Genomic DNA, 12226 nt, shown 5'->3' with positions numbered 1-12226 from the left:
AGTCACTGGTCATTATGTAAACTTTCTGTATTATCACATGTGACTTTGTGTTTAAGAGTCATATTCTTCCCCCTGGTGATAATTTCTGCTTTAATGTTCCTTTAGTTACTGGATTATAAAATTGGCAAAATTTTCATTACATATATTTTCAAATCTTTATTTTAGTAGCCCTTATTTGAACTTAATTTATATTTTACAAAGGCTAGAGAGATAATCTCATTTAAAAGTCCTAACAAACCACTTTAAGCTTGCAATGGAATCAAACCTCTTGATTCCTAGCTGAGTGTGAAATTATAATATTGTAGAGGACAGGGGTCTCTTCCTCTTGTAGTATCCTTCTAAAGCAAAAAGAAGTAAAAAAATAAACGCCGTTCGGTTTAAACATAAAGCATTGCTATGCCAAAATCTACTTTAGGGGATAATTCTGGCAATTAGCTGCCTATTTCTGATCTCTCAAAAATCAACAAACAGACCTAAGAAAAGCAAATATCACAGGGCTCATGGATCCTAAAGCTATATTAAATAACAAGGTGGTTAGATGTTTTTCTAAAGTGAAAAAAATGAAAAAAATTTCATTATTTTAATAAAAAACCAGGTCTGGGCAAAAGACAACAATTTCCTATGTTAAAAAAGCAAATAACATACACAATTCCAAACACATTTTCTGTCGTGAATGTTTTCAAATATAAAAATAAAGCTGTTAATCCTGAATAGAATGGGTAGCTACAGATCATTTAAACCTCTTTGAACTTCATCCTCACCTATATAAGAATAATTATCCTTAATCTTACTATCTCACAGAGTCATGAGGTGAGAATGCTTTGAAATTTATACCACCCTGAAGCTGACGTACTGACTTATTTCAACAGTAAAAGTTCTTTCTAATCTGTCTATACTAAACTAGCCACAGTCAGATACAGACCAAACTTAAGGACCTTTATTAGGCTCAAAGCTGGAACAGCATTCACACTATCCCAAGTTTTAACAAACTAAGTCAAGTAGCTCAGCCAACTAATAAAATAACAGTTAATTAAAAAGATTTTTTAAGAAAAAGGAAAAACAATTACATTACCTGATCCAGAACCTGATGTTGTCATATCATAAATTAAATCTTTTAATGTAGTACCCTCTGAAATAAAAGGGCGATCTAATGAAGGATCTTCTTCATTTGGCACACGATGGTGAATGACAGTACGGTTATGGCAGATATACACCATCAACATGAGTGAGATGCAGACAAAGCAGACTGGTCCAGCAATGACAGCTGCCAGTTCAACAGGACCAAGGCCAGGTGATGGCTTTCCTGAAAAAGGGCCTCAAGTGAAATAAACATCAACAACAGAAACACTGCAGGTGGCATCCACAATTTCCTAATCCTCTACATTTCCTGCAGTAGGCCACTACCACTATTAGTCATAGAGCCTCATTACAGCAGCTCATAGGGTTCAAACTCAGAACAAGTGAATCATTCAGACTTTTCCCATTGGCCCTCCTTTTATGATCACCAGCTGCGTCAACATCCACTTTTTCTTCCTGTATTCTTCAGTCATCGTCTAAATAACAAGGCCAGCTACCACCAACATTCTAGAACTTCCCCATTTATCACTCTCAAGTCACTAATAAAAGAATCAATAATCTGGAACAATTCCCAGTAACATCTTAAGTCTTCTTCCCTTTTTTTTTTTTCCAAGTAGTTTTTGCTTGTGCTCTTATTCCAAGGCCAGTATATGGTCAGAGCAGTGGGGGAGGGGGGAGAAAAAAAAACCTATAAATGCAGATGAGCAAAAGTAAAAAAAAAAAAATCTATACAGCCTCATTATCCCAAAACAGCTCACATTTCAGTGTATGTGTGTGTATATATCTCTCCACCAATTTTGCTCAGGCAAAATATATCCTTTGTTTTTTTTAATAGAGTTTGCATGTGTATACTTTCTAGTTTATTTTAACCACCCTGACTTTTAATTCAAGATCGTTTATTTTCTTATAATCTCTTTTAATAATTAACATTTTTCATTGTTTCAGAAACACACTAATTACAATTATTTTGGCATTCATCCTGAGCCTTGCTAGTTCACTGCTCATCACCACTTATTTCTTTCAAATCGTATCTTCCCCATTATTGAGATCTGAAAAATCTTGGCTTAAAAGAATTTTGGATGTTCCTTTGCTTTTCTGGTATTTAAAAAAGCAGAAAGTCTGAACTTTTTTCCCCTTTTATAAAGGTGAATCAGTGTTCACTTGTGCTGAATACATATACAATTGTTTTTTTCCTATATTCTTGAAAGTGATATCTTTTTCATTATATGTTTTGGGTATTTTTTCATTAATTTTGCATAGTATTCTTCCCTCTTTTGTCTGCTCTTCATGTCTTTTTCTGGAATTTTTATACTAAGCATATTGGATCACCTAGATCTGTCCTCTATATAGCTTAATTTGCTCACCAACTGTCTTTTTCTCTGAATTGTAACAATTTCTCAAGCTTATCTTGCCTTAAGCTTGTCTCACACTTGACTATAAAATTACAGTATCCAGTCTGCTGTTCACTTTCAATACTGCATTTTAAAAAATAATTCATCAATGGAGCTTTTTATCTGAAAGCAATCTTTACCAACTGTGAAATGTTCTCATTTTCATAGTGAACAACTGAAAATAGACCTTGGACTGTCTGAAAGTCCTTCATATGGTAAGTTTATTTCAAAAGATGACATCTACTCTGATTTATCCAGTTCCATTTACTTCTTTTGAACCACTAAATCTTTTCATTTGGTCATTTTTTAAAAAAAAAATGTTTATGTATCAAGGACCTGGGAATAAGAGATTTATGTATGTTTAGCATTAAAAATGAAGTGAGTCCTTCAAAGCTTTTGTGAGTTTCCATTCAGATATTTCAAGCCCAAACAATGGAAATGTGGAATTCTAGAATTATCATATTGTCTTATTAAAATTGCAAATGCCTACATAAAAGTCAGGAAAATTAACAGTGACAGAGTCTGATCCCAGGGAGCTGCCTTGTCATACTGCAGACTCAGTTTTACTTTGCTGTTATCACCTGCACTAGGTGGACGCCTGCCTGTAACTGGTAGGACTGGCCCTTTTCCTCTAAGCTACAACACTGCTTCCTACATAATTAGCATGCCTGGACCAACTCTGAGTGGAAAGTGAGCACTGTGGTCTGCCCCTCTGAGTACTGAAACCAGGTGCTTCCTAAAGGAGAACTGAGAGTTTGCCCCTGTGGCCTTGCCCCAGCTCCTCAGCTAAGGGATTGGTGGGATTTGTAAGAGGTCCTTTCACTTACTTCTTTTCATATGGTTAATCAACTCTTCAGTAGTCTGAGGCCATCTGCACTATAAATTGCAGAAGTTCCTCACAACAGTAGGCATGGGGACAGTACTCTTCCATTAATTCTGCAAGTGTTAACACAGATTCCCCCATTTTTGTTTCCTTTGATTATTACAGCAGGAATTTGGAATTTGAGGAAAGTGATAGAAGAGTTAGGTACATATGCTCGGACTGACATCTCAAACTAGAACCTTAAAATTATTCTAATCTTAAGATTATCCTTGAAATTCCTGGCTCTGCCATGTAAAATATGATACAAGATCAAAAATCTAGAAATCATATAATAATTCAAACGTAAAGATTATAAGGCATGGCAAAATTACAAAATGAAGGCTTTGGGACTGTTTAGTGCTACTCTCAATTCCCACCCATTACTGATTGCTTTAAAAGACTGCAGTATTATACAAGGAAGAAGAAATTCACTCCGAGGACAACATAGTAACACTCTGAGGACATACTGCTGCAGTGGGCTTTGTCAGAATTCACTTTTAAGAAGCTACCCTTTCAGGCATAATAGACCTCAGCTATCATGCAATCATCTTCTCAAACAACAAAACACCCAGGAGTCTTATCTACAACTATGGACAAGTTCTTTCTTGCCTCTAAACTGTACAAGCTGGGGTAGACGATTTCTAAGATCTCTTCAAGTTCTAAAATCATAGTCTAAGAGCTTTTCTTGTAGTATCAAAAAGAAAATTACATAACAACTTACCGCCAGTTGGGAGTTTTATTTTATTGCAGTGGTCCTGACTGCAGCAGTATGTTGTAGTAACAGACCCCATTTTTGAAGACGGTGCACATACAAATGGCCTATCTCGAGGAATTAGGTCAATTTCAGCTATACACATGCTATTGTGTATAATTTTATCTGTGGTCTCTGTGACAGAGACAAAGCAGAGCCCATCTGTGACACAAGTAAAATTATCTTTTGTGCAAAGTTGGCAGAAACACTGTAATGCTGGAAAAAGAGAACAAGATTTTATTAGAAAAAGTTCTCAGGGTTAATAATTAGAAATTATCTCATATTCACCATAATACATTCTTGAATCTATTATAATTTTTTACACTGTAACCAACAAAACTTTTTGTTACTCTGCGAAGTTCCAAATCCTGTTGAGAAGCACACATATATGTAGAAGGCAATATAAAATTTAGACTTTTTTAAAATTCAGGTTTTTTACTAAAACTTTTTTGCTTTCAAGTAAGTAAAGTTACGTCCAATTTCATCTAGGTAAGGCAAGCGTTTGTCCTCCCATTTGAAACAAAGTACATTTAAATTTTTAATGGTTATACTTATTAGCTCAGAACTACGCATTTACATACTCTCCCATTAGGGAACAATGTGTGAAAATACTACTACTTCCGCTGTAGGTTAGAAATGTCATTTGGATGTATTTATGGTAATAAAGTAACAGAAATAGATTTGTATTGCGCCACTCTTTTCTCTTGTACAAACCCTGAGAAAGACATTTATCTAGTTAGGATTAGGCTACCTTCTCAGTAAGCCAAGGAGACTGCATCAGCAACAATATATATACGCTCCAACCACACAGGCAAGCTGGCTGCAGAAATGACTGGAGAAACACCACCTCCATGCCCACTTGTATCTATTTGATTTTTATGGCTTAACTCACGGAATGACCTCTTTAGGGAAGTCTTACTCTAATTATCACCAACACCTTTCTATACACACAACAAACATGCCTCCTCCATGCTCTCCAAGAAGGTAACTGCTCCCAAAGTACACACTGTTTGCCAAAATTGTTATTTTTGTTTTTCTCTCCCCTATGAAACTCTAAGCTTCATAGTAATCATTTTTGTAAATCCACATTTAGCACTAAGTCTGGTTATACAGCAGCATTCAAAAAATACTCATTGAATGAATGACAAAATAGGCACTTGCATTTCATTATGATCTCATGAAACTGCAAGGCACATTTATTTAAGTCCAGGCAAACTTTCCAATTACTGGTTGACCAAAAAAAAAAAAAAAAAAAAAGTCTAGGTATGTGGAAAGGCCACTTATGATTAGACTAAAGAAATTATGTATCTAGAAAAAAAGCAGACAAGCAGGCCAGTTGAAAGCTAAGTCACTGAACAGCCAAACTGCTGTACAAGAAAGGGTTAACTCAGCAGGCCTGAGTTGCTCAAATCCTACACATTTCCAAGAACAGCTTGTCTTCAGGACTGACCCTTGGCCAGTTCCTAGGGGATGAGCTCTGAGCCCTTGGAATATTCTCAGATAAGAATGCTGCAAGTCTATGTGACTGAGCCCTAATAAAAACCTGGTCATCAAGACTTCATTCAGTGAGCTTCTAGTCGGTATCACTTAGCAAGTGCTGTCACATCACTGCTGAGCTATGGCGTGCACCTATGCTACTACAGAGAGAGGACACCTGGAAGCTAGCACCTGGTTTCTCCTGCACTTTCCCCATGTGCCTTTTTCTTTTGATGATTTTAATATGTATCCTTCCACTGTAATAAACCATAACCTATGAGTATAGCAGCTTTTCTGAGTTCTACAAGTCCTGCTAGCAAATCGCAGCCTGAAATTGAGTGGTCTTGGGGACCCCAACTCACTTGCTAAACCCAAACCCAGGAATGTCAGTATCTCCTCAAGCAGCTGCTTCTTAGCACACTTGTCTACTTATCTTCATAGACCAGAAAAGTTTTACCTTAATCATTATAAAAACATTTATTCTTTCTTCATGGTTGTTTGAATGAATGCCTCCCAATCACAAAGAAAACTCAAGAAAAGTATAAGAAAGAGACACAATCATAATCTAACATATTTAAGACAGTTAAGAGACAACAATTGTTTGTGGTGAGGTTTGCTGGTGATTAATAGTTCCCTGGGTATAATTTCCTAAGGAGGGATTCTGAACCAGGAACCCATGAACTGACTTCAGAGGGACATCAATCCCATAAAACTGTAGGCCAAATGTTGTGTGTATTTGCATTTTCAAGAAGGTTCATAGCTTTCAAGAGAACCACAAAGGGGACTGTCACCCACAAAAGATTAAAACCACTACAATAAGAAAATGTCATCATTCCCTCCCGGATCCTCTTTACTCATTCAATTAATGTTTTCTAAGCATTAGCTTTATCAGTTACTCTCTCAAAAGCTTAGTATACAAAGATTAATAACTCATGGCCCTTGGAGCACTCCAAAGACTAGTGAAGGAGAACAGTACAATATGATGTGGTAATTGCTATATATAAAAAAAAATACTGCCATGACTGCTTTCCCAGTTCCAAGATTTTCACGGCTTCCTTAGAGTATATAAAGTAATAGTTAAACACCTGATCTAACGAAACTTTTACTTTTGGGTTCCAATTTACCACTTAGATTACAAATGCCATCTAGGGCCACACACATCTCACCATTATGATAATCATGTCTTTTATTACCTTGTTTAACTGCTCCCAGCCCCATCCTTTGGAGCTCTATTCAAATAATATCTTTTCCATGACGTGCTCTAAACATCACCTCTACTCTTAAGATAACTGGTCAGCTCCTTTCAGTATGTTCCCACAGCCTCTTAGCATACCTTTAGGATAGCACGAATCAATCTATAGTTTGCTATTAAAGTCTCTCATTACATTAAGAAGGGACAAGGTTTTTGGTTTTCTTCCCCCTATCTTTGAATCCTAGCCTCTGAGGTAGTGATCAGAAAAAATGTTTGCTAAAGCAGGAGGTCACAAATATGTCAGGAGAAGGAGGGTAGTCTAAGAATTGTGTAGAAATTTTAAAAAATATTTTCATTTAAAAGATAATCTAAAATGAATAATAAACATTCTAGATCATGTGCAACCACCGCCTAAGCAAGTACTGTAAGTAGGGGTTTCACTGCTGCTGCTTTAGCAGTGTTAGGATCCCCTCAGGCCAAATATCCTCATAGCACACTGTATGAGCAAAGGTTTCAAAGTAATTATAACTGGAAGAATGAAAAAATATAGGAAACTGGAATCATCAGAGCCTATGGCAATACAGGCATGATATATTCAAAAGCCAACAGCTAACAGCCAATACCATATATATATATACTACAAATATTACATGGGTCCTATCTTTGTAGTATAATTTGCAAAAGTTCATTAGCAGCAAATGTGGATGTAAGTATGCAATGACATTTTCCCATTCCCACTCCAGCATTAATTGGTTTAGAGAACCATTTAATAAAGATTTCAGTAATGTCATAATGTTAACCTTATCTCAAGTGAACACGACAGTAGACATCTCATTAAATTGGTATTTGAGGAATGCTTGCTGGCAAGTGTTTTGCTTAGGTATGAGGTCTGATTATCCTAAACTTACAAAGCCTTGAAGTCATTGATACCACCTTACACAACATAAGAGAATGGGCACTTGCAGCTTTTAGTATCACTGAAGTTAAAATACAAAAACAGATGTAAAACGAAATCAGACCTAAGGCTATTTTTTCCTAAACATCATCTGTCAGAATGAATAACTGTATTAATCTGAATTCTGTTGGTTTTGTAGTTGTCTTTGTAGTTAATCTGCTGACTTGGTTTAGTTATAAATGAGCCAAAACCACAAAGGTTCTAGTTTCATGCCTCTACAATTGAAGTAATATTTTGATAAATACATCCCTTCAAAGGGTCATTATAATATGGCAAGTTTCAGAAAGTCAGTTCTAAAGGGCTTCTCTTAACAAGTGTTTCAATAAGAACAGATCTCTAATGCAAAGCTTAACCAAATAAGGATTTGAAGGAATTTTAAAATTCTATATCAGCATTCTAAAAGAGCACCTTGACTGAATGCAAGATTGCTGTTAAATGTATATGGTATAGAAATATAGTGTAGGGAAAAAAATAAAACAGGAATTTAAAAATTCTCAATGAATTCATGAGCTTTACTTCTCATTTAAAAAATCATTTATTTTATTAATAATAATTAATAATAGATCAGATTACTAGCTATCTCTCTCTTATTAAACTAGAGTTGTTGTTGTACAGGGCAAAATTTCTATCTAAAAAGGTATACAATGATGTCTTCTTCCCACCCCAGAGTCCGTGTATCTTTCCCTACTCTGCAGCATTTTAATGCACACCCATTAATCTGACACTTTCATTTAATTCTGCAATTTGTCATCGAGCATCTTTATATGCTATCTTTATATGCTATCAGGACTATGGGGTGTAGGATTGCATAAGACAAGGTATCTGGACTTAAGCAGTTCACTAGAATGGAAGAGTAAGGCACTAAACAGATCATTAAGATCGAGTCCTGAGGAAACTGATCAAAGCACTTCACCTCTACTGAGGTAGAAGAGATAGCAAGAAAAGCTTCACAGTCCATTCGAGTCAGAATACGTAAATCTGCTAGATAGATGAAGACGAGAAAGCTATCCTGACAGGAGTTTTTTGCTCATTAGCAGGATTTCATCCTTGGCGGCTAACATCTTAAGTGTTAATAAGACCATCAGATTTAAATAAACACAAATAAAATCTATGTGGCTCTTCTCTGGACTGGTATCCATATGTTAACTAACTGGAGCCTTTCAAGACTCCCAGGTGGTTCAACAATATAGGTTTAGATCCCTAGACTTTTCTGCTTAATAGCAAAGGTAAGAATCAAACTCTGTTTAGTACTATCTTTCTCCTACCTTGGCCACCTTTTGCTTCTGTTGCCCCCATCTCTATCATTAGCCACGGCTTTCTCACTTCTGAGATGCACATTTCCCCACACTTTAACACCTGAAATCTGCATATTACTTCACAATCAAGGTTAAGAGAAAACTCCAGCTTCAGGACAGAAAAGTTAAGACATGACATTGTTGTTGAAACCTATGCACATGCAAACTTGGCTATGCAAGGAAGGTATTATTCATTTCATTATCACTTTAATTATTTGCATTGGTACCTCTCCTGCAACTAAAATTTAACTTACTCTTGATCTCTATTAAAATGTCTTCACAAAGATTTCATTATGATTCAGCATTGCAATGAAAAGCTACTGTGTTCACAGAAAACTGTCAGTCTCATGCTAGGAAATACAATTACTAGTAGAAATTCCCAAAGATTGTGAAATAAATCACAAAATTTTTGAAGTTTGCAGATGTTGGTGTGATATGAAGGACTGTCAGAAACCAAACTAGCTGTCAAAGAAGTGACAATAATAAAGAGAGACAGCAAGACCTTTGGGGTTACCGTCTTCACTGTATTATAGTATTAGAGTGAAAAGTCTCAAGTTGAGATTCTGGCTCTTGGTCCCAACTATAAAGGAAATTTCTATCATTGCCTCATTCCAGTGTGTCTGGAGGTCACAAATCAAAACACTATTACTTCTACCTAATGCCAGGGTTATGAAGGGTTGAGTCACAAGCCTATATACCTACCTGGCTAGAGAAATGGAAAGGTAGACAGCCTGTGAACAGTATATGGAACAGACATTTCTACAAGCCTTGTTGATTAAATAAAAATTAGTACCAGAAACCTTGTCTTCCCAGGCCTAGAGTGACAATGTTTATACAACTTGTCCCTCTTTTTACGCATACACTTTAGTACTCTCCTTTTTCAACTCTGTTAGTTGGTCTTCTGTCACCCATCTTCCCCCCATCAAGAACTTGACTGAAACATCTGACTGAAATTCTGTTGAATTCAGTGTTCTTTTCTAAAAATTTTTAGAGTATGAGACACAGCTTTCCTTATTAGTTTACATGACACTATACTTCCTTAACTTACTTGCACCATTCAGTTCCTTTGCTACATCTCAGATCTACATCTCAACTTCTTGGCCTTGCACTTGTGCTACAAACTCATATTTTAATTGCCTTTCAGGAAACATTCTGCTTGGCTTGCCTTCTAGTGCAAAGTCAACATTTTCAAAACCAATACAGCATTATTCTTTTACTGATGATATCTGTCATTAAAAAAAAAAAAAAAAAAGTCCCTGAAAGAACTCCTAGGTTCCTTCTTAATGAGATAGCTCGGCACTTTAAAAGGAAGAGAATGAAGATTTCTCTTACCAGAGATGAAATTCCAATCTTTTCACCACTCTGACTTTGCTGGTGATGACCCTTATCTTTACCTTGCCTATAGCACAATTATACTTTATTACACAGTGAGAGTAATTCTAAATATTACAAATATGCACCATCAGGCAGGTTTTGAGCCTAATATGCATAATGCCCTTTATTCAGTCTGCTTAGTCATAGTTAAAGACAGATCACATCACTGTTGACAAAGGTGAAGGCAAAAGTTAGAAGTTATAACAAATCCTTTCATGTACTAATGTCAACCCTTATTACCAGATATCTAGTCTATTCCTTCACTCCAGTTCTTCTGAGAAATCTGCCTTCCTCTCTTCTCTCCATTCCCAATGCTATGCCCCATCTCAAGGAGGCCTGTCCTCTCTTTCATATTTTTTCTACCTCTGGGAAAAGAAGATTCTCTTCTTCTTTTTTAAAAAACATGCTGCATACCTTTGAACAAGGCTAACATCCTGACCACCAACTCCCTCCAGCCCTGGTTTTGTTCCTCCGAGGACTCACTGGTTCTTAATTCCGCCTCCTTGGGTTATCACCCTGAAGCAATAATGTCAAAGGGAGCTTATCAAAATACCATGATTTATCTAGACATTTCTCCAGATAAATTTCACTTACTTCTGCTACCTTTAAAGTATTTTAAAAAGCATCATTTATAATTTAACATATACCTCCATCTTTGGAGAATGGAGGCATCTCTAAGTTCTCATTCACTTGTTTTTCTACAATATCTCCATTTTCTAGTTTCTTCAGCTTCATTGAATTAGCTGATATAATGTTAACTGCTATCAGAGCAAAGCACACTAAGAATAGGCCGTTTAAATGGCAAGATGAGATTCAATAGGGCAATTAATACACAGACCTTCATTTAGGTTCAAAATCAAATAAACCACACAAGCCTAGGATAAAGATTTGCTTAGCAGATGTGGGGAATCTGTTTGACAACAGATTTAAAAAGAGTCAACAGCATTTACTGTTAATTGTAGCCATGGTGATGGGAGAAAGAGAGGGAGAATTGGGCACAAAATCCCACAAATGTCCAATATAATAAGTAATCAGTAAGTGTTACTTGAATATCAATCTGCTATGTAAATATGAGTCAGAGATTCAAAGAACTAAATCGATAAAGTTTGATCTGAAAGGTACCTTAGCTGTGGAGACAATCACCTCATTTTTATAGATGCTGCAACTGAATCAACTTATCTTACTCCTATACTAAATCAAATCATAAGGTCAGGATGTTTTAATTTTGTTTCATAAGAAATCATTTCCTAACTACAGACCTTCCCCACAATGGAACTGGCTGTCTTAGAAGGTTATGACTTTGTCATTACAGATATTTAAGCAGAAGCTTAATGACAAAGTCAGAGTTCATAAAGTAGGGATCTCTTGCACTAAATAAAAGATTGGTCTAAAACCCTACACTCCTAAAACAAACGATCCAATAAAAAAAATGGACAGAGGATCTCAACAGACACTTCTCCCTAGAGGATATACAAATGGTCAACAAACATATGAAAAGATGTTCAACGTCACTAGCTATTAGAGAAATGCAAATCAAAACCACAATGAGATACCATCTCACACCTGTTAGAATGACTAGAATCAACCGGACAAGTAATAAATGCTGGAGAGGATGCAGAGAAAAAGGAACCCTCATACACTGTTGGTGGGACTGCAAATTGGTACAGCCACTAAGGAAAATAGTATGGAGCGTCCTCAAAAAACTAAGAATTGATCTACCATATGATCCAGCAATCCCTTTACCGGGTATTTACTCCAAAGACTTAAAAATCATATCCATAAAGATATCTGCACACCAATGTTCATAGCAGCATTATTCACAGTGGCCGGGACATGGAAGCAACCGAAGTGTC

The 12226-nt window shown here is 36.2% G+C and overlaps 2 protein-coding genes across 4 annotated transcripts in view; both read right to left on the bottom strand.

Annotated features, from left to right (window-relative positions):
• The window catches only part of TGFBR1 (transforming growth factor beta receptor 1), a 37680-nt gene that overhangs the window by 15708 nt on the left and 9746 nt on the right, over nucleotides 1–12226 (bottom strand). Inside the window, exons 2-3 of one of the 3 annotated variants that reach the window (XM_023534191.1) lie at nucleotides 4052–4297; nucleotides 1073–1315 (exon numbers count right to left, since the gene is read on the bottom strand). In XM_023534191.1, coding sequence (XP_023389959.1) covers nucleotides 1073–1315; nucleotides 4052–4187 — 379 coding nt within the window. In that variant the 5' untranslated portion in view covers nucleotides 4188–4297. Of the gene's footprint in view, nucleotides 1–1072; nucleotides 1316–4051; nucleotides 4298–12226 lie in introns of those variants that run through there. The other 2 variants (XM_023534193.1, XM_023534192.1) reach the window with 2 other exon arrangements.
• COL15A1 (collagen type XV alpha 1 chain) overlaps nucleotides 7187–12226 on the bottom strand; it is a 161775-nt gene continuing 156735 nt past the window's right edge. Inside the window, exons 38-40 of the mRNA XM_023534235.1 lie at nucleotides 11021–11134; nucleotides 10332–10398; nucleotides 7187–7277 (exon numbers count right to left, since the gene is read on the bottom strand). Of these exons, the coding sequence (XP_023390003.1) occupies nucleotides 7187–7277; nucleotides 10332–10398; nucleotides 11021–11134 (272 nt within the window). The remainder of the gene's footprint in view (nucleotides 7278–10331; nucleotides 10399–11020; nucleotides 11135–12226) is intronic.

The sequence above is a fragment of the Pteropus vampyrus genome, unplaced genomic scaffold, assembly GCF_000151845.1.
Source record: "Pteropus vampyrus isolate Shadow unplaced genomic scaffold, Pvam_2.0 Scaffold123, whole genome shotgun sequence".
Taxonomy (NCBI): domain Eukaryota; kingdom Metazoa; phylum Chordata; class Mammalia; order Chiroptera; family Pteropodidae; genus Pteropus; species Pteropus vampyrus.
The sequence above is the reverse complement of the archived record's forward strand: the minus strand, read 5'-3'. Positions and strand labels throughout refer to the sequence as shown.